Here is a 26,927-nt window from a genome sequence, read left to right on the forward strand (position 1 = left end):
ATGACATAGATAAAAACTTTAAAAAAAATCAAAAAATTATGAACTTGCACATAAATTTTCTACTTCCTCGACTGCCACACTATTGCCAAATGTTCTTGCATTAATTAAAATACCTATCTTTACTGAAGAGCTACCAATGGGCCAGTCCGTTTACATTCATTACTCATATTTAATTCTTTTATAAAAATGAGCAGTAACTTGCCCAAAGTCCCACATCTACCAGGCGGGACAGCCCATGCAAGACCTTTTCACTGAACACTGCTGCACCCAAGTCCAAGGATTAGAAAAAGGAAACCAAGCTTTACTCTCAAAGGTCCTAAATTAATTAACATCAGAATGGAGAACTAAAAAATTACAGGAGAGTAAATATTTCAGCCTAGAACTAAAATACAACTGAAATGGATGAGCCACCCTGAACCAGCTAACTCCCTAGATCTTGCCACTTGAAAAAAGCGTCTCATTAACACAGCCATGTAATTCTAAGGCCTACGATATTAATATTAAAACAAAACACAGTATAATGTTGCCCAAGTAGCCTTGTTTATAAGGTAAACATAAGATTATGTCTATGAGGCAGGATCTCAAATCTAGTTGAAACCGAGGAATTTTTAAATTCCAAGAGCTGTTAGTAGTCCAAGAACAATGACAAAAGATGTTCCGATTTTTCAGGTTGTAGGCAAAGCAACTGAAGTGATTAAAATACCAGTCTATGATTAACCTCACCATTAACAATCAGATGGAAATATCTTAATCCCCACAACGTAAAAGAGATCACGGTAAGTAAAATCTCAAGCAAAGAATGAGCGCTCAAGTTTTTCCCATTGAGTGATATTACTCTGGAGCCTAAGAATAAACTAGAAACCCAACTTTGATGAAAGCGGCTATGGTGAGTTATGGCTAGCAGCTAAGAGCCAAAGCAATATACTCTGCTTTTCAAAGTATGACTTGCTGCTATAACCAAAATGCTGAACAATTATAGCAAAACAGAACCACAACAGTTTGACTAACGAACTCATTTCTGAACCTTTTCCCTCTATTAGTGAGTTAATTTCCCCTCTTCCCTTCTTCACATTAACACTTACTGAATGCAGGCTGTTAAGCTAGACAAAGGTTAATAGATGCCAGACCAGAAATGTAAAGACTGAACTCTTCTTGTCTTCTGCCCCTTTCTCTTTGAGTCTCCCAAGCAATCATTTCACAGAACCAAATATATATTTTATTATTAGTTCTCATAAGTGGTGAAGTGTTCTCAATTAATTCCTTAAAAGAATAGAAATTTAAAAAATCACTCAAGTTCCTTTTTTTCCTCAGTTGTAGAGCTCTCGCTTAACTTTTTCTTCTGTGGATCAGAAGCTTGCTATTAGGGAATGGTTTCCTATATTCATGATACTTGTGTCTGCACATACATTACATTTGTGCTCTACTCACAAAGAGACTTTTTCTCTTTTTACATGGTAATGTCCCACTGTTTCTCCTTCACAGCTCTCCGTTCTGTGTAGGTCTTCTTTGTTGACTAACCTGGAGAGGGAATTTCCTAAAATTGCTTCCTGCTGACATCACAGAACACTGCACTCTTTGAATTTTGTTAAAACAATAATAAGATCCAGGTTAGAGATGCCCTACTCGACTATCAGGTCTTCCTGGTTTGTCTCATTTGCCTACAAAGACAAACTTCCTGTTAGGCAATTGCCATCAGCAGAAACTTCACTGAGGGTAATTCTTGACCAACAGGTTTCTCCCCTTTGTCAACTAATTCAGGGAACAATTCAAACACGACTCAGGAGGAAATCTTGTAGGATACTCACTGCTTATTCTATTAAAGGTCAAATCATCAAGGTTTGCTAAAACAAGAATTCAAAAATCCTAATTTCTTCATCTAGACTACACCCATCAAGCGTAAATCACAATGCTCAATGTTAATATGACTAATCCCCAGTCACTTTCTACCAGGACACCTACAACAGGGTTAGGTGGGTACGTCTGATTAGTAGTTCTTAGTAATTGTAACAGTGCTTCCCAGATTTCCAAGATAGTACTGATTCTGACGATTTCATCATTTCCCCCAAAGATGCCTCATTCAATGTACGGCTAAAAGCAACCTAATTTTAGGCCTCTGTAAAGCTTCACAAATAAATACATGCACGAGTGGGGGGAGGGGGATTAAAACCTCTTCACACCACCTGTCTTGTGCCTTACAAAACACAGTCCCTGTACTTGTGAGGAAAGCTCCCAGCTTCTCAGCACATACATCTCTCATATAATCCTCCCAACAACCCGGAGCAATACCTACATTTTCTTATTTTTACAGAAAATAAAAAACCACACAGAAAGGTTGACTTTCTTAAGGTCACACAGCCAGCAAGTGATGGAGCGAAGCTACACACTCAGGGGCTTCCCTCGGAAGCCCGCGCCCTTTCTGCACAGAACCTTAGAACTTACCGAGTGTTTGGCAGGTGAATTGACAGATATGAAAGGAATCTGGGTTTCCTCAATACTTTGCTATCAACCACTCTCTGAGATGTATGAAAATCAACCTGTATGTGCGGAAACGTCTGTAAATAATGGCTAGGACGTCTCTGGATGTCTGCGTGCCACACACCAGTCCTCTTCCCTCTTAGCAGTCTTTCTCCGCGCTCTAGTCATCTCCACCCTGCTCTTAAGGTTATCTAAAGGAAATCCTAAAAAGCTTCCACAAGAAAAAAATACCGAACATTAATTTAAATCAATAAGTATCTACTGCGCACCCAACGGCTAAGCATTATGAAGGAATCAAAAGGACAATCAGATACAACCTCTGGAAGGAAAGCTCAGACTCGATCAAAGGCTTTTATTAATAGGAAGGTATGGTAAGTCCCATAACAGGAAGAGATGATTATGAGAATTAGTGATATAGGTGAGAATTTGCAGAGAAGAGGATGGTTAAGATATAGGCAGACAGCAATAATGCATGTAAACAATCAACCCCGAAACTCAACATTTATGGAATACTTATTACAAGAAGGCACCGTGAGTTTATCTTTTAATAGGGGACACAAACAGGAAACTACAATACGAGCCTGGAATGTGTTAAGCGCCACCAAGATAAATACGAAGTACCAGAATTCATTCATTCACTTAACAAATGACTATCACGTAGGCAGTGCTACAGACATAAAAATGCTATCTGTCACCATAATATAAGTTGACATCATGGGGTAGCATCTCAATTGTGTTTTGAGGGGATAGGATTTTAGCAGAGAGGAGGATTGCTGAGATCTGACCTAAGACAGAGAACCAACTGTTAGGTCCTTCCCATAAAGATCAGTAGCCTTAAATACAGGGGCTTAGGTCAGTTCGAATCGGTGCTGACAAAAGAAACAGTGTGAGCAGAATCAGAATAACCATGGTCTTCCACACTTTGGATGGACTGTAACATAAGTGAGGAACGTGAGTAGAAAAGCCAGAAGGGAAGCTGGCATTGGAATTACTAGGACTTGAAATGCTTTCTTTCCCTTCAAGTGTAAATACCACCAGGTGGAACTCAGGATCCCAGGCACCTCACAGTGCAGGAAAGTTTGTTTCTAGAATTCCCAGGCTCAAACAGCATGACTCAGAGTAGGATATGTGCGCTGTTCTGTGAACCTATGTAATGGGCTAGCGATTCTCAGCTGTCAAGGTCAGCAGCCGTCAGGGCCCAAGAGTGCCTGAGAGCTGTGTGCAGGATGTGTCAAGTCTGAATGTCTAACCTCCTCCAAAACCAGGGGCACAAATTGATGTATTTGAGCCACAGCCTCTTGAGGAAGATCAATGAGGTCCATAAACACTTGTTTGCTTCATTGGGACCCTCCTTTGTCTACATAATCTGCATTTGGTAAATCAGCACAAGGTTAGACTTGGAAGAGGATAAATGACAGTGACAAAGATCCAATTTCTTAAAGGAGTCACTAAACTTTCCCCTTTACTTAGAAAGCCAGTGGTGGGGGGGGGGGAACCCAAAAGGTGAAAAAAAAAAAAAAAAAAAGGGAAATTTTTCCAATAACTTCACTTTGTTTCTTGCATCCCCAGGGCCCTGGGGCCTGCCTGTACTTGAATAGCTCTGAAAATAGCATTGATATCACACCCTCTTAATAAGGTACAATGTATTTTACCTATATTATAACAATTAGCCACTTAAGGATAATACAGAAGGGAAATGGCTCACTTAGGGTCACTTAGCAAGGAGGGGAACCATTCAACAGCTAACAATAGAATGCAAACTACCTATTAATTGTGTAAAGGTGGGGGGAGGGGTGTATTCACACCCAAAGAGAAGGCAGGATTCCCCCGTCCAAAATTTCTACCATCAACTTCTGCTGTCTTCTAATGGAGAATTAACCATCTTTCTCTTCCAGTTAGCAGCACTGAGTGCTTTCTAGCAACGAGTGCCTTGAACATGAACTCGTATTCCTAACTCAAGCATTAATAAATATCATGTGATACATAACGCATAGTTTTCCTTCTTTCCAGTGAAGTCCACTGCACTAGACGTAGCCTGGTAAACTTTGTGTATTTCCAAATGGATTACTACTTTTCTACCTCATTAATAATAACAAAAGCTGATGTTACTGAAGCCAGAAGTTTGAATAACAGTCCCACAAGCTAGGCACAGTATTGGGCCACTATAAGGCCATGAAAATCATTTGGTGGTTAAATTATTCACCATCAGCAATTGTAAATGCAGCGAGTTGTCTCGATCAAGGGTGTATCGTCCATGTTAAAGACTGAACCCAATGAGGTAGGTCTATTGGAAAAGCCTTCTTTGTGGACTCAGCCTCAGGCAGGGGTGGGAGTCACAAAGTAGTTATATTTTGGAGATTTTAACTATTCTACTACCCCCAGCTTTATTTCCTAGTAGTAAAGAAATGCAAGGGAAAAAGAAGAAAGAATCAAAACCAAAGTAGAGGAATGAAGATTAAGAAATCAGAGATACCCATGAAGTCTGTTTCCTTTCTTTAATACAGCACACTCTGAAATTATCAAATGGAAGTTACCCTGTTAACCATTAAGTACCAAACTGGTACAAGCAGCACAATGACAAATATTTGAGTATTGAAGCTGACTCATAAAAATCTAAAAATATTTCATGCTTTAGGCTTTCAAAATACCATCACTTTAACCCTTTCCCCTCCCTTCAATCATGTTTTTTTGAAACCAATGTAAAAAATATTTTTAACCTACTTCTGGAAACTGTAATTAAAATGCAGTTAATACAGAAAGCCACATGCAATTAGATTTTAAGGCATTATCATTCCTACATCTGCTCCTGGATTTGCTAAATCAGTTAAGTACCTGTGCTACTATCTACTACACTAAAATAAATACATATATGTTTATGAAAGGGGTTGCCTAAGAGTCTTAACTGCTATCCCTTTGAGGGAGTATCAAAATCCATAGATAAAAAGCCATTTTAAAATTGATTTAGATAACTATTAAACTCTCTAAATTCTCTAAGAATCCCAGTTTATAATGTCCTTAAAAGGCTGAAATATTTTTTCAGATCACAGACAAGCACAAGCATGTAAAAATCAAAACTTTTTTAGGTTATAAATATAGCATAGGAAGCCAGTAAATTTAGGCCTGATTTTTTTTTTTTTTTTACAATATACCGGAAGACACTAAATAGATTACACTGTATTTCTTCTCTTTTGAAAATAAAGACATTTTAGTTACTTTTAAATGAATAGAAATGAAAGGAGTACAGGACAGCCAATTTCAAAGAGGTATCAAGATACAATTTTTCAATATGAAGTACTCCTGTTAAGTACATGTATGAACATCCATAAGAATATGTACTATATTTATAATTCTAATGAAGATATTTTACCAAAATAATCCACTACAAAAGTTGCAGAATACCAAACACTTGACTTACAATTATACTGAAGAGGACAAATTACTTAATAAATGAAAATCAAATAAAAAGCCCCAAGTTACAGTGTGTATCCCTTAGAAATCAACCACACGTGCGCACGCGCGCGCACACACTTCATAAACTATCAGAGCTTTTTTTTTCTTTTTAGTTTTCAAGAATGCTGGAGAAGTCTAGTTCTGTGTCTGTGAATTATGCAAAAGATAGCATATATTAAGCTGCCTCCGTACTTATGCTACTGTACTTCCATTTTTAAAACATACATCTCAACTCCCCAAGTACCATCATCCACAGAAACCATGCAGCTATCCAACAGACTTTCAGTGTCACCATTTATTATTTATAGCATTAAATGGGGGAAGTGGCTCTGATGTCACCGACCCTACCCAGTGGAATTACTGACTCAATAAACATTTTCACACTGGAGAAAATCTGGCTAGGAAAACCTTTTGCTGGGTTAAGTAGATTCTTTCACCTTTCCTCTCATCCGTGGGCTAGAAATTGTTACCGTGCTAGGGGAGATACAAAGAAACTGTCAAGGTTTCCACAGGAAGAAACCCTGGGCTTGTCCATTTGCTGAAGCAGACTTCCTCCTCCCAACTCTCCATAGCCCCGTTTGATTTCTCTGATGTTCAAATTGGCAGGTAATAGCTGCCATGTTTTATTTCTCCCACCGAATCATCCACCAAGTAGCAAATTCTTCGTTGCTACTAGCCACTCTCTCGTGGTCCTGTTTCTAAAAACTCCTTCTGGCTCAAGTCCTAAGGGGGAAGGGGGGAGGGGGCTGGGGCGTCCGCGGGGCCAGGAAGTCTGGTCTGGCTACCAATGGTTCCTAACAGAAGAGTGATCGTTTCCCCTGAGGCCTAAGATTCTCTCCCCAACACACACCTTCTTTTTTTTTTTTGAGAAGAAAGAACTGGCGGCAGTGATGAGGGCAACCCTCCCCCCCTCCCCAATTTCCCTAAGCAGCTCTCGAAAACATGAAGTTACGGTTTCCCTTTCCTGGAAGATGGAATCCAGAGTACCTGGGGCCTTGCTATGCAAACATCTCTCTCGGCCCAGTAGGAAACCCTTTGTCCGAGAAGCCGGACATCAAAGGGGCCCGGGAAAGAGACCCCTTATCCGTCACCGCCTCAAACCCGAGCGCTCCCCACCTCCACCCCTGTGGGGCCTATCCCGGCATCCACACAGCCCTAGGTTGGGGACAGGGGGCTGAGACCCCGCACTAGGTCGCGGAGGCCAAGGCCCTGATCCATCTCCTCCGTATCCCCTCCCACCACCTCATTCGGCCTGAGCGGGGCTTTCAAGAGCGGTGCAGGCCTGGGCCGGGGAAACAGAGGAGGAAAAAAAATTAACGAATCCGCTTCTAAGAAAAGGAGACTGGGATGCTAGAGCGAGTGTGAGTTGGCCACAGCAGAAGCGAGCGAGGATCGTTCGAGAGATGGGCCCGGAGACAGGATAAGGGGAGGAGAACCGAGGGGCAGGGAGGGGGGCGGACCAGGTCCGGCCTGAGATCTCGAGGGATCCGGAGGAACCGCTCCCAGCCCGAGGCCAGGGAAGGCAGGGGGCCCAGGTCGGGGCCGAAACGGCGGGGAAGGGCCAGGGCCGGCCTCGCGCCGGACCCCGAGATGGGCAGGCCCGCCCGGGGCCGGACGGACGGAAGAACAGACGGTCCAGCGGGCCGCACTCACCATGAGCTCGATGGTCTTGTCCTCAATCACCGAGTCGGGCTCCATGGCGGCCCCGGCGGCCCCGCCTCGCTCTCCCCGCGCAGCAGCGAACGGCCCGGGCGGAGGAGGCGACGGCGGAGGCGGCAGAGGCGGAGGCGGTAATCGCACCCACTCTAGCTGCCAGCCCGCCCGGGCCGCCGGCAGCTCCGCCCTCCCCCTCGGCGAACGCACTACGCCGACAGGACTACCGCTCCCAGCAGGCGCCGCGTGCCCGCCAAGCGTTGTGGGAATGAAAAGCCGACACCCGGCCAATCTCTCCTGGCAGCGCGAAGCTGAGTTCGGCGGCGAAAGTGGCACTGAATCGTGAAGGCGGAACGTTCAGACCTCAAGAATCACGGGCTCCCACCAGGTAGGGCCTTGGGAGCCCCACCACTACATGTCCCCGAGAGCCCTGCGCGCGGGTTCTCCTTCCGGCTACTTTCCCCTGACTTCCTGGCAGCCCAAGGCTACTCAGACCGGAACGGAAACTCAGAGGCAACTCTTCGCTTGTCGGAGGTCCCGCTGGTGCGACCGATTTCCGCACATGCGCGGTCGGTAACCGCAGTGCCCATTCGACGACTAGGTAGCGGCGCGGCGGGTCAGCTAGCGCAGGGTAGGTGGGACACATTGCAGACAGGTAGGTTCTGGGTGCGTTAAGAGGGGATGGTCTTGGGGCTCAGGTGTGGGAGGGGGCCAGCGAGCGAGAGAAGCTCGGGCAGGGGAGGAGGGTCCACAAGGGCCATCCATCCCTCTCAGGCATCCCAGTGAGGTGTTTGGAGATTTCGATGGCGGAGAAGAGGTTTCTGGAGATGAGCTGTAGTGCTCATCGAACTGGGAGGAGCTGAGAGATGAAAGGGAACCTGTGGCCAGTGAGCCCCTCTTATTCATTTGTTCAGAACATACTTTTTAAACTTCTGGCCTCTGCTGCGCACCAGTCTAGGCCCTGGGAACCCGCTCTGAGCATCCCAGACAAGGCCTCTGTTCTCGTGGAGCTTCATGCTAGTGGGCAGGAAGGCAGACGTTTACCCAAAGAGTGACAGGTGCTAAGACAGAACACAGCTGGAGACCTGGAGACGCCTAGTGAACTCGGTCACCAGCTCTGTGTGACCTTAGGTCTGTCACTGCCTCCTAATCCAAGACCACCAGAGACAGGTAGTTGAAGTTGCCTTTATTGCTGGTTGCTGTGAGGGGAAAGCGTGGGGCATGAGCATCTCAGTAAAAGTTATTAGATGATTTGGGAGAGGGTTTCAGGAAGTGCGACTTTACTCTGAGTTTGATGGTGCCAGGAAGTGGGGGTAATTCTATGATAGGGCATCTCATTAAATCTTACCTGGAAGGGAGGAATACTAGACTGAGGCTAAAGCTGTAATCGGTAAGGAAGCTGCCCCCCCCTCATATTAGCCAGGATGGGGATGTTTGGTTGTTTTTTGTGGTTTGAACAATAGTTATGTTTTATCTGTGTGCGGATATACTTAAGGAGTGGTCTTGTTTTTGTCTTGATCTATCATGGTTACAGAATGGCCTTGTCTGATGTTTATGTTCTGCGAAATTATATTCAACAGAACACAAGACCTAGCTAAGCAGGCCAGGCTACCATCTAGTAACATTACAGCCTGGCTGTCGTGTAGCAGGCCAGCTTCCTAATGACAGAGGTGGCTTTTCTCTGCACCTATAAAGTGAGGAGATTAGAACACCTATAAAGTGTTTAATATTTTTGTCCAGCTTTTCCAACTGTCCTCCGTGTTAGAATTGGTCTGAATTACCTAGTCTGCCATCGTTGGAAGTGGAAGTTTTCTCAGTATTGTTTTTAACTAAAGACACCCTTGTTATTAACCAGACGTCTGGTACCACAGCGGGTTAATATACATCCAGTCTACAGCCCCCAGACCCCCCACACCTCCCTTTGGGAACTCTTTATGGTACAAGGACCCAGACTGGGTATCTCAGTGTTGCAACATGCTGGGTTCTGGGTGTTTCTGGGTCAGCTAAAGTCTTACTCCCTGCCTTCATGGAGCCTGTTATTTCCCCTTTACTTTCTAAAGACTCCGACCTGTGTGGGTCAGTATTCCCATTCAATATCAGCATTGTTTTTGTCCTTTTCAGCTGGTCTCGAGTTGCTGTGGTCATGATTTCAACTGTCCTTACCGAGTAAACTCGTTCTGAGTCTTCTTACCATCCACAGGGTGGTAGGGATCAGTTTGAGCTCGAATGCAAGTCTGGCCCTCATGGCTCATAAACCATTCACCCTCAACTCTACTGCAGTGTCGGAATGCATTTTTCACATACTAATTTGTCCTCCAAGACTCAGAATCCCCTCCTCTGGGAAGTCCTCCCTGATTCTCCCAGGCTGTGTCAGCCTGCACAGACACTCTGCCTCTCCAGGTGTTTCCTCAACAGGACAAGTGTTTTGAAGACTCAATATCTTACCCATTACAGCATCTCTAGTACTTGTGATTATGAGGTATCAATTAATGTGGGATAATCTCATTTCCCAAGTTCCACACAAGCCCTAATGCTTTGTCTTCCTCACCAGTCTCATGAGTCCTTTCCCTGGGAACCCCAGTCACTTTCCTAGCCCTTAATGGGAGGCATGCCAGCTGCTTGTTCGCCTGCATCCCTAAACACCCAGTTCACGGACTTGCAAGACAGTGACAGTGGACCGCCACCTGCTGGTGGGAAGGTTTCTAGGACAGTGACAACTCGGCTGCAGAGTAAGGGGTTCTTTATCTTACGGTGTTCCACAAAGAATATGAGCCCCTTCTCAGAATACTTTCCGATATACAATATAAAGCACATAGATTACAAGTGAAATCATTAACAATGAAATTAAGGTATCAAGATATTAGGAAAACTTGCTTATATGTGTGACATATATGTATATGTAATGTGATACATGTATACAGTGTATTTTCATATAGCACATTAAATAACAAGATCTAGCAATAGGTCTAATTACTACTATAATTTCAAAGTGATGAACAAAATGATATTTTGAGATGTCTGTAAGAGCCATACGTGAGATGAAATCTCTGACTTCTGTTGCTGAGTTACAGGTACTGCTACTACTACTAAAATGTGTGGCCTACATCCATAAGGAAAGGAAATGCTGTCTTTCAGTTAGAGGTCAGTAAAACCAAAGACCAACTCTTCCATCCAGGTACAAAGGCACTCTGAATTCTATCCATGGATTCCTTGGCGGGGGTCTGGGAACCCCAGGTTAAAAACCCCTGAATGGAACTTTAAAGGCAGAAAAAATTTTTTAAATATGGCAGAGATGGTCTGTGACTCTTGCTGAGTGCAATGGGCAGCTGGGGACAGCAGAAGAGATGTGGGGGAGATAGCACTGCCAGAGGTCTACGGTTGAAACCCTATGCGTCACTTGCCAGCGGTGTGAGGTTTGGCCTGACCCTCCCCATGCCCAGTGTCCATTTCCTCATCTATAAAATGGGAATGGCAATGTCTTCCTCAGGGGTTGTTGAACGGATTCAGTAAGTTAGTATGTGAAAACTCTTGGTGGCCAGATGTTTATTGTTAAATGAGAATGTCCGTAGAAAATCTCACACACACACACAGCCAAGCATAACTTCTTTCAGAACAGAAATCCCACTGTCAGACCTGCTATATGACCTGGCAGGCAGCAGTGCACTCAGAAGCTAGCCCCTTGGTTCTCCTCTCCCTTTGCTTGTCTGGCAATCCAAGAGAACAACCCCCATCCAAGAGAACAACCCCCATCCAAGAGAACAACCCCCATCCAAGAGAACAACCCCCATCCAAGAGAACAACCCCCATCCAAGAGAACAACCCCAAAGGCAAACAGAGTTTCTCACCTTGTTATTTTATTAGAAGTATATTACCTCCTTGCAGTTAACTTTGCAGAGAACATGTTACAAAAATCTTGTATAAAGTTTGAAAACTACATAAAAATAACTTCTATCCTTCATCAAGGGAAAATATAAGTTAGTTAGATTTACTCTGCCATAAATTGACTGAAAATGAGAAACAGTTCTGTGTGTCCCTTACAGAGGAAACAGTAGCACAGAGCACGCAGAGAACTCTGTGGGCCTCCTCAGTGACGGGCCTGCTCATTGGCTCAGTCATGAGGCCGGAAGACCCAGCCAGCGACTGGGGCTCAGGCGGCACTGAGCAGGGAAGAGCTAGCCCTGAACGAGATTCCAGTGTGAACGACAAGCCAAGTAAGGGAATGACCAGAGGCCTGCCTGAGCCCCGAAACCGCGTCTCACATAATACTTCTCACACCCCAGGCTGTAAGGGAGGTGTTGTAACAGCCCAGCTCAGCCCTGCCTGACCCCGCCTGGCGGGACTGGGCGTGCAGTCTGGTGACACTGCTGCTAGTCCACATTTCCCCAGTACCTGTGCACCTAAGAGGATCAAAGGGGCAATTGTCTCGCTTGTCTCCTTTGTTGAGACCTGAAACTGTCCCATCCGGGTCAAATACTGAAGCGGGAAGCTGAGTACTCACTAACCTGAGAGGACCACTGCCTTCCCACAGCCCCCTGCATATGTGACTCAGGAGCCCCAAGTCCCTTCTCTGCTGAATGGCTGCCCTCCCTTGGCAGGATCAGGAGAAGAGGGTTACAGCCAGTGCGAGACTTCCAGGGAACTACCTTCAAAAGACAAAGCATCGAACCTACCCTTCAGGAGTGAAGGTCGAGAGAGCCCTCCCGGGGTGTGTCAGTCACTCCGTCACCAGCAAAATTGTGCCCAGACTCGGTGCCCATACGATTCCTCACAATCACCTTCCATTTTCTGTCTTTCTGAAAGCAGGTATATATTCCTAAAGAAGCCATTTATTTTTGTTCTAAGTTAGAAATTAAGGTGAAAGTCGTCTTTGTAAGTAAGTTTGTTTGTAAATGCTTCTTTGTAAATGCTGGCCTGAGCATTTGCTTTCATTGGGTTATGGACACTGCAGCCTGGGGGATCAGAATGTGGGGTGCCAACTGAGTGACCCGAAGGCCCAGGATTCTGATGAGATACAGAAGCTTGGCGTCTGCCGTGTTCCTGGGCGCAGGAAGCATTCTGTTTCTCCCTGAGGCTTTGCTTCCTGAACAGAGGTCCTCGTGACTGCCAGCCTCTGCCTGAAGTCTGAGGCTGGGCTCCTGATTAGGAGGGGCGCTGGGACGTGGCCTTCCTGTGTCTCCTGCAGACAGGATGGGCAGCTGTGAGATGAGAGCAGGCTGGGCTGTGAAAGTCTTGTGTGGTGAGGAATGGATCCCTGAACTCAGGATCTCACGTGGGGACCAAAAGGAATCGCAGATGGGCAGGTCCGCCTGTGCCATCTTGTTCTCTGGTGTCGACACCCAGCATTCCCCATGCCAGTGGCTCCACCTAACATGCTCAGTGGCTCAGGCAGCAAATGTGTTCCAACCTACCTGGCACAAGAGGCGCAGGGCGGAGGCAAGCCTGGGTGGTGCCAGGGGCCCATGCCCTGTGTGTATGCGAGTGGGTAGGAAGTGGGGAACACAAAATGGCACAAAACACCTGAGACCAGCAGAATGAATGAGTCCGGCTCTCCCCATCTGATCATTACAGACACAGATTTGTCTCAAGAGGAAAGCAAATTGGGGGAACTAGAGAAATGAGGGCACCCCTCTGAGCAGCTGGCTGCAAGCCAGGCTCCACTGGGAACCAAAATGGCTGTTAGGAGCTGTGATTCTTGTCTGACACTGCAGGGAATGGCTGAAAAGCCACCAAGGATTCCAATATGCATGAGGCCATGGTGACTTCAGCAGCAGCGCTGTGCGTCCAGTCCAGAGAACCAAACTGGTGTTTTGGCAAATCGGAGGGGCCTCGAGGCCACAGAACACCCATTGCTCTTTGGACCCTGACCCCACACACAGCCCAAATCACTGACAGCTTGAAGGGATCTGGGGTTCAAGGAGAACATATATTAGGATTAGGCAACACATCATAAAGCCTCACCCTCCGTGACGGGGCGAGAAGTCAGGAACACGGGGGTTGCACAGGCACGGGGCTGCATCGAGCTGGCATGGAAGCAAGAGGAAAGGGCGTCCTGAGTTACTTGTTCACAGAGAATGGGGGACCCCGAGGCCTGCCACCCTGGCTGGCTGTTAGGAAGTGTCTGCAGAGCTGTAGGGGAAGAACTTGGTGGTCTTGTTTGGGGTGGTGGGATTTGGGGACTCTGTCTCCTCATTCAGTTTGAAGAACATCTCCTGCTCCCGCTTCTTCTGGTTCAGATCATCTTCCAGAGCCTATGACAGAGGATAGAGGGAGCTCAGTCAGATCCCTAGGACACAGGTCTCCCAAGCACAGGGCCCCCACCAGTGTCCTGCCCTGGAAACTTCCCTCCCAGGCCTTCGAGCTTGGGTGACTTGATGTCCCCTTTCCTTTCCCAGAGCCTGTCACCCAGAAGGCAAGCACCCCTCCTTCCTTCTGCCACAGCCATACAGGGATTTCCTGTGGCCAGGGCTACAGTTTGGGGAAATGCCAGTCTGGATGGGATTGAGGAAAAAGCAGAAGCAAATCTGCAGGCAGGAAAACAGCCAAATGAGTGGAGAAAACCTGGAGGTAGAAAATGGAGTGATTTAACCATGGGGGGAGCAGAACTGTCCAATTACACAGTGTCCCTAACCAGGGCACCATCCCACAGAGATCACCCAGGGAGTTGGTTTTTAAATACACGTGCCATCACGCCACCCCGAGATTCTGATTCTGAAAATTGGTGGTATGCTCGGGGGTCTCTATGTTGTAACGGGAGCGTCGAGCTGACAAACACTGCAGGAGCTTCCCTTGGGCACACGCAAATTTATCTACACAAATTGGATCCTACCAGAAAAATATCTTGAGGGGTCTCCAATAATAAGCATTCAATTGAGAAAGGAAGCAGAGTACAGTGGAAAGAACATGAGCTTTACAGTCAGGCAGAATTTGGCTCTATCGCTACCAGCTGTGTGGCCTTGTCGCTGCCTGAGTCTTTCCTCCCGTGTAACATGACAATATTCCTCCCTGCCAGCATGGCTGTTGTAAGCATGGAATTCAAAACGAACGGGTCGTAATGACTGAGTGCGTCCTACATGTCAGGCACTGGTGCTGTGTGCGTGGCCTCTTATCTCATCTTCACCCTACGCGGTAGATACTATTGTCCCCCTCTTACAGATGGAGAAACTGAGGCTCAGAGAGCTTAGGTCACTTGCCAAGGCCACTCGGCAAGTTCAGCATAACCAAGATGTGAACCTAGGCCTAACTATGAGTTCAAGCTCTGACACACTGCTCCACCCTCTGCAAAGCCGGGCACACAAGGGCTGTCAGTTAATGTGGCTTCATTATTAAGAGGCATTTGACCATCAGCCAGATTTCCTTATTTTTACTATAGAAGTATCTATTTTCACAGGATCTGACCAGCATTCTATTACATCTGTCATTTAAGATGATTCTTTGGATGCCCTGAAATAGTCTCTGCTTAACAAATAATTACCAGAATTCCCAACCTTAAGCTCTTCTTAAACTCACTAAGTTCTAGTGAGTTCTCTCTACCTCTAAAGAAAGATGGGGAAAGGATATTGAATCACACCACCAATTTGTCCATCCTGTTGTAGGACATCCACGTGAGGGAAGGCAAGGCCCTGGAAGTCATACCTCATCTTGGTTGGACATGAGTGACTTGGAATTTCTGGGCATTCGCAGACTCTTGGCTCAAGTTCTCCTTTGCTGGATGTATTAATGTGAAGGTGTTCATGGCAAGCAAACATTACACACAAGCAAGATAAAAGCAGTACTGTGTAAGCTCCTATAACCCAGTGCCTATTATGGGAGCCAGCCAGGCGATGAAATGAGTGGAGCGAGCTGGCTGTGAGGCAATAGGGAATGGTGGAGACAGTGGTGAAGAGTATGTGCTGTGTCCAAAGAGGGTGGTTTTGCTCAGCTCCAGCTGATGGCTGTCATTTGGTATGATGGCCCTAGCATATTATTGCTAGAGTGCCTAGGTTTTCAAAAGAAACTGGAAATCCAGATTTTCTTTATGTCAAATTTCCTTATACTTAAAAGTTGGCAACTTTCAAAAAAAAAGTAAATTGCTATATGTTGGCCAAACCAAACATCTGTTACTCAGTTTCAGCCCATGGGCCATCAGTTTGGGACCCCTGCTATTGGAATACCAATTTAATGATAATAGCTACCGCTTTTTGAGCAGAGAGGTTTAGTAACCTGCCCAGGGTCTCACGGGGAGTAATAGGAGAGCTAGGACTTTATCCCATGTCTCTTACTCCAAACCTGTGATCTTAAGCACTACTCTATTCTACCTACCACTTATATTCCTGCATATAACCTAACGCAGGGGTCGGCAATCTTTTTTTCTGTAAAAAGCCAGATTGTAAATACTTTTGGCTTTGCAGTCTGTAAGGTCTCTGTCACAACCACTCCACTGTGGCTATAGAGCAAAATCAGCCACAGACAGACAATATATAAATGAACGAACATGGCATTGTTCCAGTAAAACTTTATTTACAAATACAGGTGGTGGTCCAGATTTGATCCATGGGTAGTAGTTTATTAACACCTGCTTTAAGGGACTAAATGTTAGCCACATTTACAGTCCCAAATAGCAAGGTTTGGGAGGGAAGACTTGTCTGAGGCCACATTCTGTGTTAACTATGATCCATTCAACACTTTATTGGCCCTATGAGATATTCTGTACTTACCCAAAAGAGGTCTAAATTTTTCTGAAAATATTCAACAGTGTACAGTCATCTCCACACCCCCACACACGGACAGCAGCTCAAGGCTGCTGAGTATAATGCAAGAGTATAAAAGAATATTTATTCCAGAATGAATATCACCTCTGGGTCAGTGTTCCAGCAGCAACTCAGGTAGCTAATGATACAACAGTTCTACAAGGAATTCTGCAAAGAGACAGCCCCCACAGACAAAATGCAGTGCCAGCTCCCCAAACACACACTTGCAGTACCTCCCCTAAGCTCGGGTACCCCCATGATGCAATGTGGGATATGAGGCAATCGCTAGAGGCAACGCAGTCGTTCATTTTCGAACTCTCAGAACATTCCAAGGGTACAGAACCCCCAGGTAAGAGAACCAGGTTAACCTTTCCTAGTGCCAGAGTCGACCTGTGTCAGCAGGAGCATTACTGATTTGAGTGTCAAGTATCAAAATTCCCAGCAGGCTGTATTTACAGAAACTGATGAGTGTGGGCTGCTACAGAAAGTTCTGGGACCTTGGCCAGCTTCCAGCCAGCTTCCATTAGCACAGGGAGGGAAGCTTCAAATCAAGGACTTCCAAGGCCATTGCATAGCTGAGGTAGGCAGCTACCTGCTGTCCAGACCACAGTTACAGCAAGCAGAGCTGATGTATGACAGCAGAACAAATCTCAGGCTTCAGGGCATGTGAGCAAGGAGAATTAGGGCAGCGCTCTCCTCAGAGAGTTTAGGAGAGGGGAAGGAAATGAGTATGTCCTTGGCCTGCACTATGGGCTGGTGACTTTGTGCATAACACTATATACAACGTTTATATCTCCCCTTTACAAGTGACCACACTGAGACCCTGTGATGGTTAATTTGTCAACCTGGCAAGGCCGTGGTACCCAGCTGTTTGGTCAAACACCAGTTTAGCTGTCACTGTGAAGGAACTGTTTAGATGTCATTACCATTTAACTCAGTAGACTTGGAGTAAAGCAGATTACCCTCCATAATGTGGGTGGGCCTCATCCAATCAGTTGGAGGTTTTAAGAGAAAAGACTGAGGTCCCCTAAGGAGAAAGGAATTCTGCCCCCAGACTAGGACTCAAGATTGCAACAATCACCCTTCCTTGATGCAACCTGCCCTGCAGATTTCAGACTCAGCCCCCACAATCATATGTGCTAGTTCCTTAAAATTAACCTATAACTGTGTGTCTTATCTATATCTATCTACATCCTAGGCAGACACCTGTGGCACAACATGGAGCAGAGCCCACCAGCCCGGACATGGTTACCTTTTTGCGTGGCCGAAGCTTTTCCCGCCATTCCTTCAGGTTCTGGTTATGGCTCTCATCCAGGGCCTTCAGCTTCTGGGTTTCATGCTCTACCAGGAGGTGACACTTCTCATTCTGGAACAAATTCCAGGCAGAACAGGTAAGAAACTCAGAAGGCAGAGGCACAGAGGGCTGAGACATACCTCGTGCTATAGCCACAGGGGCACCAGCATCATTCACTTACTGTTCTTCTCCTTGATCAATAACCCTATTTATACTGAACTCTGTACAAGTAAATACATAACGCGCTGAGAGGTGCCTGCGAGAGCAATCCAGGATATCGATGTTAATGTTTCTCACTGTGCTGTGGGAGCTGCAGTACTCTTGCAACTGGTTTCTTTGTTCATTGTTTGAATTTTTAAACACAAACATGTCATTTTAACAAAACTATTAACAATACACAAGTATAAAATGTGCCCTAATTCCACCACACAGAGGCAACCACTACAAAAATTTAAATATATTTCCTGTCAGGCTCTATTGTGTATATTGTTTAGCTCACCCTATGTGGACAATTCTGAATCCTGCTTCCCTCCCCACTTAACATTATAATGTAAACATTTCTATAAAGAATTAACATTTTTCATAATCATTTTTATTTCTCATTTTGTTTATTGGTCTATCATGTTAATTGATTTGTGAGCCAACTTTGCATACCAGGAATGAATCCCACTTGATCATGGTGTATGATCTTTTTTTTTTTTAAGTGTGTTTTTTTCCCCAGGACCGACCCATCAGCTCCAAGTCAAGTAGTTGTTTCAATCTAGTTATGGAGGGCGCAGCTCACAGTGGCCTGTGTGGGGATCAAACCGGCAACCTTGTTGTTAAGAGCACCGCGCTCTAACCAACTGAGCTAACCGGCTGCCCCTGATCTTTTTAATGTATTGCATTTAATGTAATGAGTTTGGTTTGCTAATATTTTGTTGAGGATTTTTACACCCGTGTTCATTAGCTTTATTGGTCTATAATTTTCTCTTTTTGTAGTGTCTTTGGTTTTGGTATCAAGGTAATGCTGGCCTCTGAAAATGAGTTTGGAAGCCTTCCTTCCTCTTCCATTTTTTGGAATAGTTTGAGGAGGATAAATATTAATTCTTCTTTGAATATTTGGTAAAATTCACCTGTGAAGCCATCTGGTCCAGGACTTTTGTTGGGAGTTTTTTGTTTACTGCTTTGATTTCATCAGTCTTCAGATTTTCAGTTTCTTCCTGACTTAGTCTTGGAAGATTGTATGTTTCTAGGAATTTATCCATTTTTTTCGGGGTGTCCAATTTGTTGGCATAATTGTTCATAGTAATTTCTCATAATCCTTGGTATTTCTGTGGTTGTCACTTCTCTTTTCATTTCTGATTTTATTTGGACCCGCTCCTTTTCTTTATGAGTCTGGCTAAAGGTTTATCAATTTTGTTTATCTTTTCATTGAACTAGCTTTTGGTTTCATTGATTTTTTTTTCCCTTCCTTCTAGTTAGTTTGGGCTTCGTTCTTCTTTTTCTAAGACTTCAAATTAGTTCCTTTAGCTGGTGTAAGGTTAGATTGAGATTTTTTCTTGATTCTGAGTTAGGCCTGTGTTACTGTGAATTTGCCTTTTAGAACTGTTTTGTCTGTTTCCCATAGGTTTTGGGTTGTTGTGTGTCATTTTCATTTTTCTCAAGGTATCTTTTGATTTCTTCCTTTGATCTCATGAATCCATTTATTGTTTAATAGCATGTTATTTAGCCCCCATGTGTTCGTTTTTCAGTTTCCTTCTTGTAATTGATTTCTCATTTCATACCACTGTGACTGGAGAAGATGCTTGGTATAATTTCAATGTGCTTAAATGTATTGAGACTTGTTGTGCAGCCTAACACATGGTCTGTCCTGGAAAATGGTCCATGTGCACTTGAAAAGCATGTATAGTCTTCTACTTTGGGTGAAATCCTCTAAAGATATCAATTAAATCCATCTGGTCTGGTGTGTCATTTAAGGCCACTGTTTCCTTGACTGTCTGGATGATCTGTCCATTTATGTCAGTGAGCATTAAAGTTCCTACCATATCTCTCCCTTTATGTCCATCAATATTTGCTGTGTATATTTAGATGCTCCTATGTTGAGTATGTAAATGTTCATAAGAGTTGTACGCTCTTGTTGGGTTGATCCCTTTATCATTGTGAAACGCACTTGTCTCTTATTGTTGAAACAGTAAGAAACAGCTTTTGTTTTCAAATTTATTTTGTCTGATAAAGTATTGCTGCCCCAGCTTTTTTTTCATTTTATTTGCATGAAATAGCTTTTTCCATCCCTTCACTTTCAATCTATGTGTGTTTTCAATCTGAAGTGGGTCTCTTGTAGGCAGCATATGTAAGGGTCTTGTATTTTTAACCATTCAGCCACCCTATGTCTTTTGATTGGAGCATTTTGTCCATTTACATTTAAAGTAATTATTAATACGTATGTAGTTATTGCCATTTTATTGTTTCCTGATTTTATATTTCTTCTCTGTTCCATTCTGTTCTCTTGCTCTCCTTATGTCGATGACTTTCTATTGTGTTATGTTTGGATTCCTTTCGATTTATTTTTGGTATATCTCTTACAGATGCTGGTTTGTGGTTATCATGTGTTATATATAGTTCCTCCCCGTACGTCCCTGCTACCTCTGTGCTGGAGCCCAGAGCCAGTGAGTTTGTGAGTGAGTCTGAGCTTGGGCCCTTTAAGGCCTGCAGCACGTCCCTACATCCAGCAGCCCTCCGTGTCCCTGGACACAGGCCCCACTGGTTTTCACAGCCAGAGGTTATGGGGACCCCTCCTCAGCAGAGCCCTCCCTCCCAATTCTTAATCATCACACAGGGGTGTGGGACCTGCCCGTTCTGTGTCTCCACCCGCCAACAGTCTCCACATGGCTTCTTCTGTGTGTCCTTAGTTACAGGACTTCTGTTCAGCTAGTCTTCAGTGGTTCTCAATGATGTTTAGACTACAGTGTAGTCATTTTGATGTGGTTGTGGGAGGAGGTGAGCACAGTGCTTACCTACTCCGTCATCTTGACCGGAAGTCCCCCTTGGGGGATTTTTATTTTCAGTTTCAAGCTGAAAGGTTCTGGGAGTTTAGAAATTGGTTTCGTCAGGAATAATACTCATAGCAGCACTGTGTACTTGTGACCAGCCAGGAGCTGGGCTCCCAGCTCTCGATACGGCTTCTCCCAGTTAACCGTCACCCTAACCCCATGAGGCAGGGATGGGAAGACAGCTGTAGAATGTGAGTGGCTTGGCTAAAATTCACACAGCAGCACAGGGCATGCCCCTTCCTGGCAGGCCTCCATGATGCCAGAAATTGCCAGATGGACCCAGGAGCCTGAGCAACTTCCTGAGGTGAGAGGTTTGAGTCAGCCCATCCCCTCACTGTGACAGTGCCTCACTCAACCACAGGGGGGCTCCAACTACCAGCTCCTGGAGTGCAGCAAACTCGGGAACCAGGAAACTAGAGGTCAGGGATCTCCCTAGGGAAAGGGCCACCAAGGTCTTGGCAACACCAGGACACCGTTTTGCGGCTCTCAGTGGGACAGCTTTGAGCATCCAGCCCTGGAGAATGATGTCAGCTGTAGGCTGTAGATGTTCTTGACCGAGTTGAGGAAGTTCCTCTCCATTCCTAGTTTGCTGAGAGTATTTATCATGAGCAGGTGCTGGCTTTTACCACGTGCTTTTTCTGCATCGACTGATATGGTCATGTGACTTCTTTTGTAGTCTGTTGATGTCATGATTTTCAAATGTTGAACCAGCCTGGGATAAATCCTACTTGGTCGTGGTGTGTAATTCTTTTTATACGATGTTGGATTCAATTTGCTAACACCGTATTGAGGATTTGTGTATCTGTGTTCATGAGAAATACTGGTCTGTAGTTTTTCTTTCTTGTCTGGTTTTGCTCACGGCCAGGCCCTTTCAGCTCTGTCATCTCATTTTCAAAGCCTCACTCTAAGCCTGCAAAATGGGGATTCTCCCCCCACCCCACTCCCATCGTGTGGATGTGGTAACTCTGGCTTGGGAGGATGAAGTGATTTGGCCAGTGTTACACAGGCACAGCAGGTTTGAAACCATTCCACCCTGGGCTCGTCTGATGAGAATCCTTCCCTGTGTGTAGAGTCTCTGGCCCCTGAGCTGACTGCCTTGGGGGAAACTGAGACAACAGGGGGCAGTGGACGGGCAGTACCTGCAGCTGCTGCAGCTCATTCATGTTGCTCTCGCACTGTGCTGTCATGTCCCGCATCTGGTTCTCGTGCTTCTGCTGCTGCTGCAGCCGCTCCGACTTCTGCCTCTTCTCCTCTTGCTGAGAGAACTGCAGCAGAGAAAGGGTGGGTGTCCCAGAGAGGCCCGTCAGCGGGACTCATTTGTGCACAGCCCTCGTACCCCGCACCACACTGGCTATGCCCCCGCTTTCAGTCCTCCCCCAGCTGAGCCCCAGTCCTCGAGGGGCTCACGACACTGCCGTGCCACATGCTAGGACAGCATGTGTACCATGCAGGAAACACAGGAGCCCAGGGCCACTGACTCCGTGTCCCCGAGCCACGTGAGTGGCATGCGAGTGGGGTCTCGGTGATGAGAGGAAGGGGCTGACCAGCAGAGGAAGCTGCAGGATAGACGCACTGGAGTGCGAAGGGGAACGGGGCGTGAGAAAGCTCCGCCGGCCTTCCTGTGTCCACCAGGGGCCAGGTCACCAGTAGGCTTCAGGCTGGGACCTGCAGACCGCCTCCCAAGACCCTGTGTGGCATCTAACATTTGACGTCCCCAACGGTCTGAGGCTCAGGCCTGGAACCCCCCCCACCACAGCCCCACCTGCTTGATCTTCTCGCGCTGCTCGGCCGCGCTGCCCGCCCCACTGATGTGCAGGCTCTTCTTATACATGGCCATGCGCGTCTTGCCCTCGCTCCTCTGGATCTTGGGCAGCCGCGCCTTCTCCTGCTGCTGCCGCGCCTTCAGCTGCTCTATCATGCGCTGGTTGTACCGCTGCATCTGCTCCCGCTCCTGAGGGACACAGTCAGCGCTGAGGTCGGGGGCCCAGGAGGCCCAGGGCCCTCAGCACAGCAAGGTTGAGTCATTGCACATCTGCTATCTCTGTTCTCTCTTTAAAAACAACTGTGATTAATATTTTGGAGTCTTCTAAGTGCCTTCTCATCTAATCGATGGCAGCATGCCATCACCAGCTACTATCTCAAAGCAAAGTGTACACTACAACGGATGGTTTTCATTTTCATGGCAGATGTCAATTCGTATTTTAAAAAGTCTTGATAAATTTGAATTATTCCTTCACCTAACACTTGTTTGTATTTCAAAACTCAGTAGGTTTCACCTCCTGCAAGAAACCTCTGCTGACTCCCATGGTTGCACTCACATTAGGAACTGCAATTACCCACACCAGCTGTGCAGCCAGAGCTCGGGTTATCTGTCTGTGTCCCCACTAAAGGGACAACTGCACAGAAGTAAAGGGTGCTCTGGCCACCCGAGCAGGGGACCTCAGCTGCTCTGGGGAGGTTAGAAAAGGCTTCCTGGCACGGGTGTTTAAATTGGTACCTATAAGTATCCTAATGCATGAGAAAGAGAAAATAGAAAGGCGGGGCACAGAAAGGGAAAAGAAACAAGTGTGAAAGCGACACACATCGTGTGGCAGTGAGGGAGCCGCTGGGGCCATCAGCTTCCGCACGGTTCCCCTATTCCTGGCCCCTTGAGTCGAGGCAAGACATCCCCCAAGGACCTCCCGGGCCTCCCCATGCCCAACCTGACTCCTCCTGGGAGCACCGGTGGCACCCAAGTGGTGCCCATCACGGGGCAGCCTCACCTTCTCGTGCTTGCGCAGCAGCTCGTGCCGCTGGAGGAAGTACTGGTCTTTGAGCTGCTGCTTCACCAGCTGATGCCTCTCTTGTAACTGATATTCTTCCATCTCCCACAGGGCCGCCTCCCGGTCTGTGGAGGACACCGCAGCGTGAGGTGCCGATGGCCAGAGCCCCATGGACCCTCCCCGGCCCCTCACCAGGCAGCTGCTGACTGTGCCACCTCCTCACACTAGGCTGGATGAGCCACTCCTAGAAACTTCCTTAACCCCCACGGGATGAGAGCTCGCTACAGCAGGAAGGGTTCCGAGCCAGGAGCCCGAGAACCTGGACGCCTCAGCTGGAAGCCAGCTCCCTCGCTGGGATTGAGGACAGGTAAAAAACCCTCTCCGGGCCTCAGCTTCCACCTGTGCCAAATGGGCACAACCATACCACAGAGGGAGACATTTACGTCCAATCTCCACGGGCCTCTGCTTTCCTAGTGGGCACATGGGAAGGGATACGTAGAAACCCCGTGAAGATGACAGGATGGTCTCGTCACTATTTCCTCCTTTGGAAAATGATTGAGAACCTCCTTGTCTCCTAGATGCAGTACCGAAAAAGAGTGTGGCGTTTGTACTGGAAGGCTGTTCATGGAACCTGGTTCTCAGCCCTGTGAGTGGTCAGTTACTTCACTGCATTCCTGGCCTAGGAAAAGCGGTATCCACCCGTGGTACGCTGCAGCGGGAGTTGGCTTCTACACCCGTCAGAACCACCGCCCCACAAGTAGGGTGGTTCTTATGGACAGCGCGGGACAAAGGAAGCGAGGGCTTTCCTGAAACATCCGTGGCTCTATGCAGAATGTCGGAACAGTAAGAACCCCATTTTGCTGGGTCACACCAAGTACTGAGGCCTCCAAAGCCCTGGCGGCAGCCCCATCACATAAATGAGCCAAAGCTGGCGCTGGTATCCTGGCCCTGTGCTCTTTACATCTTCACAAAAGCCCACAGGTGCCAAACTCAAATATTCACCCATCCAACTGTTTTACGTGTAGCTCACAGAACAGATTTCTAGCCAGTTAGGGCCCACTTGCTTTGCAAACCCCACAAAACATCTGCTAGCCCTGGGGCTATGAGAGACCCCAAGCTCTTCAGAGCTCTCTCAACCAGAGACTCCCCATCTGAGCTCCCCCAGGGAGATGAGCCCCCTCTCCGATCCCCTTCCTCCCCAGGAGGTCCTCTGCCCTCTTCCTTCTGGGTGGTGGCCCACACTGTTGGCTCTGGAAGGTCTCATGCTGTGAGGGCCTTGCCAGTGTACAGACCTGTCAAAACGCCACTGCATCAGCATAAAGAGCTCGGCTTCAAGGTGAGATCTGCAGCCAAGGCCCCTCATTAACTGCAACCTTGGCCAAAGAACAGTCACTCGCTAAGCCTCAGCCTCCTCATCTATAACACTGAGGAGACTAGTGGGACGTGCCTTGAAGGGGTTAGGTGAGGATTCGTTGAGATTAAGGTATGAAAATTGACTGTCACACAGCCTGGCAGAGCAATCACTCAGGACGTGATGGCTGTCACCAAGGGCTCTCAGTACTGTCTTCACCCCTGCCACCCCATTGGCCCAGCTCACTTACTGACTGACAGTTTCCACCCACTCTCCATCGCTTCCATTTCCCCGTCAACATCTGCAATAATGTCCAGTAGTGTTGGGGTAACTGGTACCTTTGCCTCGGCCCCGACTTCAGTGGGGCTTTTCCTCGTGTTTCACCATGAACGATGACGTTTAGTTTTAGGGTGGAGAAGACCCAGCATTTCTTTCTTGCCCGAGGCTGGGATGCCCACTGACAGGTTCTGGGCCCACACGCGCCCCGCTCTCGGGCACCCACCTCGAAGGAGCTCCTGCTTCCTAGTGAGGCACGCGCGCTCCTTGTCACAGATCTCCCTCCTGTTGTCAGCCGTGATCCTCTTCATTGCCAGCTCCAGGTCCTCCTTCTGTTTGGCTAGGAAGTCCCGGTCCTGCGGGAGGGGGGAGGCCAGACCTGCCCTTAGCGCGGTCTCAGCGCTTACTGTACGTCTCACAGAAGCAAAGTCATCGTGGTCACAGAGAAAACGGACAAGAGCAAATATACGGAGAGGACATGGATCTCAGAGAGACTGAGAGACATGTCAACTAGTTGTGATGTGGGCTTTGGTTGGACCCTGATTCAAACAACAAATTGTAAAAAAACTTTTCAAAGGAGACAACAGGAAATGTGAGTACTGACTGACTGCAAACGTGTTGTTAAGCAACTGTTGTTAGACGTTTAAATGTCTGACGTGTGCTCATGGTACTGTGGTCAGTTTTTAGAGATGCTTGAGATTTGCACACTCGTGTTCATAGCGGCAGCATTCACAGTAGCCACGGGGTGGACACAGCTCACGTGTCCATGGACAGAGGAATGGAGAAACAAGATGTGTACATACACACAGGGGGATATTGTTCAGTCTTTAAAAGGAAGGGGATTCTGACACATACTGCCACATAAATGAACCGTGAGGACATTCTGTTGAGCCAGTCACATAAAGAAGAATTCTGTATGACTCCACTTAGATGAGTTCAAATTCATAGAGACATAAAACAGAATGGTGGTTGCCAGGGGCTACAAGGAGGGAAAATGGGGGTTTCATATTTAATGGGGACAGAGTTTCAGTTTTGCAAAATGAAAAGAGTTCTGGAGGCGGACGGTGGTGATGGCTGCACAGCAATGTGAATGTACTTACTGCCACTGAGCTGTGCACTTAAAAATGGTTAAGATGGCAATTTTACATTATATCTGTTTTACCACAATAAAAAAAACAAAAACGTTTAAAAGACCTTTCCCTGTCATAATGTAATAATCTAGCAAATGGGTTTTATTGGCTGAAAGTCTTTCACAGTCTGGCTGTACCCTAACTTAGTTAGCCAATATGTGACAGGCTGTTTCCAGGTTCTGTTTTAGGTAGTGCCGCTTTTCACACTCTGGTAGCTCAGTGTCCGTGAGCCTCTGTGATGATCAGTCCTCACGATTAGTCTCTAGACGCAGAAAGTCCAGGCCAAAGCGTGTGCACATTTTTGAGGCTCTCAATACAATTGCCAGATTGGAGATGAGCTACGAAGCTACAACAGCAGTTCAGGCAAAAGATGACAGTGGCTGGGGGGTCACAGATATGTGGACAAGTTGATGGATCCAGAGAGTTTGGAGGTAACAAAAAACATGCTTGAGGAGGTAGAGAAGGACTGGACGGAAAGGAGGCATCAGGCCTGCTGTCAGGATGGAGGATGGTGCCCCCTCCAAACACAAAAGGACCAGGTTTGGGAAATCATGGCTTTGAGTGGCCAAAAGCTGCCAAGTGAGCAGATGGATGTGCTGGGTTGGTCAAGGAGATGTGACATACAAACAACCCTAAAACCAGGCAGGAGGCACTAACGGCTTTGGGAGAGGCGCTGTGAAGGCTGGGGTGTCCAGAGAAGGGAGGGCTCGCTTCCAGCTGGAGTGAGGGCAGTCAAGGAGGACCGCACGGGCGAGGTGAGAGCGGGGATGACAAGAGG

The 26,927-nt window shown here is 46.8% G+C and overlaps 2 protein-coding genes and 1 long non-coding RNA gene across 9 annotated transcripts in view; 1 reads left to right on the forward strand and 2 right to left on the reverse strand.

The window, feature by feature from the left end:
- FBXW11 (F-box and WD repeat domain containing 11) overlaps positions 1–7,719 on the reverse strand; it is a 101,791-nt gene extending 94,072 nt beyond the window's left edge. For 4 of the 6 annotated variants that reach the window (XM_019741238.2, XM_019741216.2, XM_019741204.2 and 1 more), the window contains exon 1: positions 7,579–7,712. In XM_019741238.2, the coding sequence (XP_019596797.1) occupies positions 7,579–7,623 (45 nt within the window). In that variant the 5' untranslated portion in view covers positions 7,624–7,712. Of the gene's footprint in view, positions 1–7,578 lie in introns of all 6 variants that reach the window. The other 2 variants (XM_019741225.2, XM_074313896.1) reach the window with 1 other exon arrangement.
- A 376-nt stretch (positions 7,720–8,095) lies between these two features.
- LOC141567309 (uncharacterized) lies at positions 8,096–26,213 on the forward strand. 2 transcript variants are annotated; one of them, XR_012489877.1, is made up of 5 exons: positions 8,106–8,233; positions 15,171–15,353; positions 17,503–17,695; positions 23,504–23,759; positions 23,971–26,213. It is a non-coding gene; the product is annotated as an uncharacterized LOC141567309 (long non-coding RNA). The 2 variants fall into 2 exon arrangements; XR_012489876.1 differs by lacking the exon at positions 15,171–15,353 and having other exon boundaries at positions 8,096–8,233.
- The window catches only part of STK10 (serine/threonine kinase 10), an 86,585-nt gene continuing 71,070 nt past the window's right edge, over positions 11,413–26,927 (reverse strand). The window contains exons 14-19 of the mRNA XM_019741192.2: positions 25,246–25,375; positions 23,393–23,517; positions 22,393–22,581; positions 21,770–21,895; positions 17,557–17,670; positions 11,413–13,826 (exon numbers count right to left, since the gene is read on the reverse strand). Coding sequence (XP_019596751.2) covers positions 13,686–13,826; positions 17,557–17,670; positions 21,770–21,895; positions 22,393–22,581; positions 23,393–23,517; positions 25,246–25,375 — 825 coding nt within the window. The 3' untranslated portion in view covers positions 11,413–13,685. The remainder of the gene's footprint in view (positions 13,827–17,556; positions 17,671–21,769; positions 21,896–22,392; positions 22,582–23,392; positions 23,518–25,245; positions 25,376–26,927) is intronic.

The sequence above is a fragment of the Rhinolophus sinicus genome, linkage group LG10, assembly GCF_036562045.2.
Source record: "Rhinolophus sinicus isolate RSC01 linkage group LG10, ASM3656204v1, whole genome shotgun sequence".
NCBI lineage: Eukaryota > Metazoa > Chordata > Mammalia > Chiroptera > Rhinolophidae > Rhinolophus > Rhinolophus sinicus.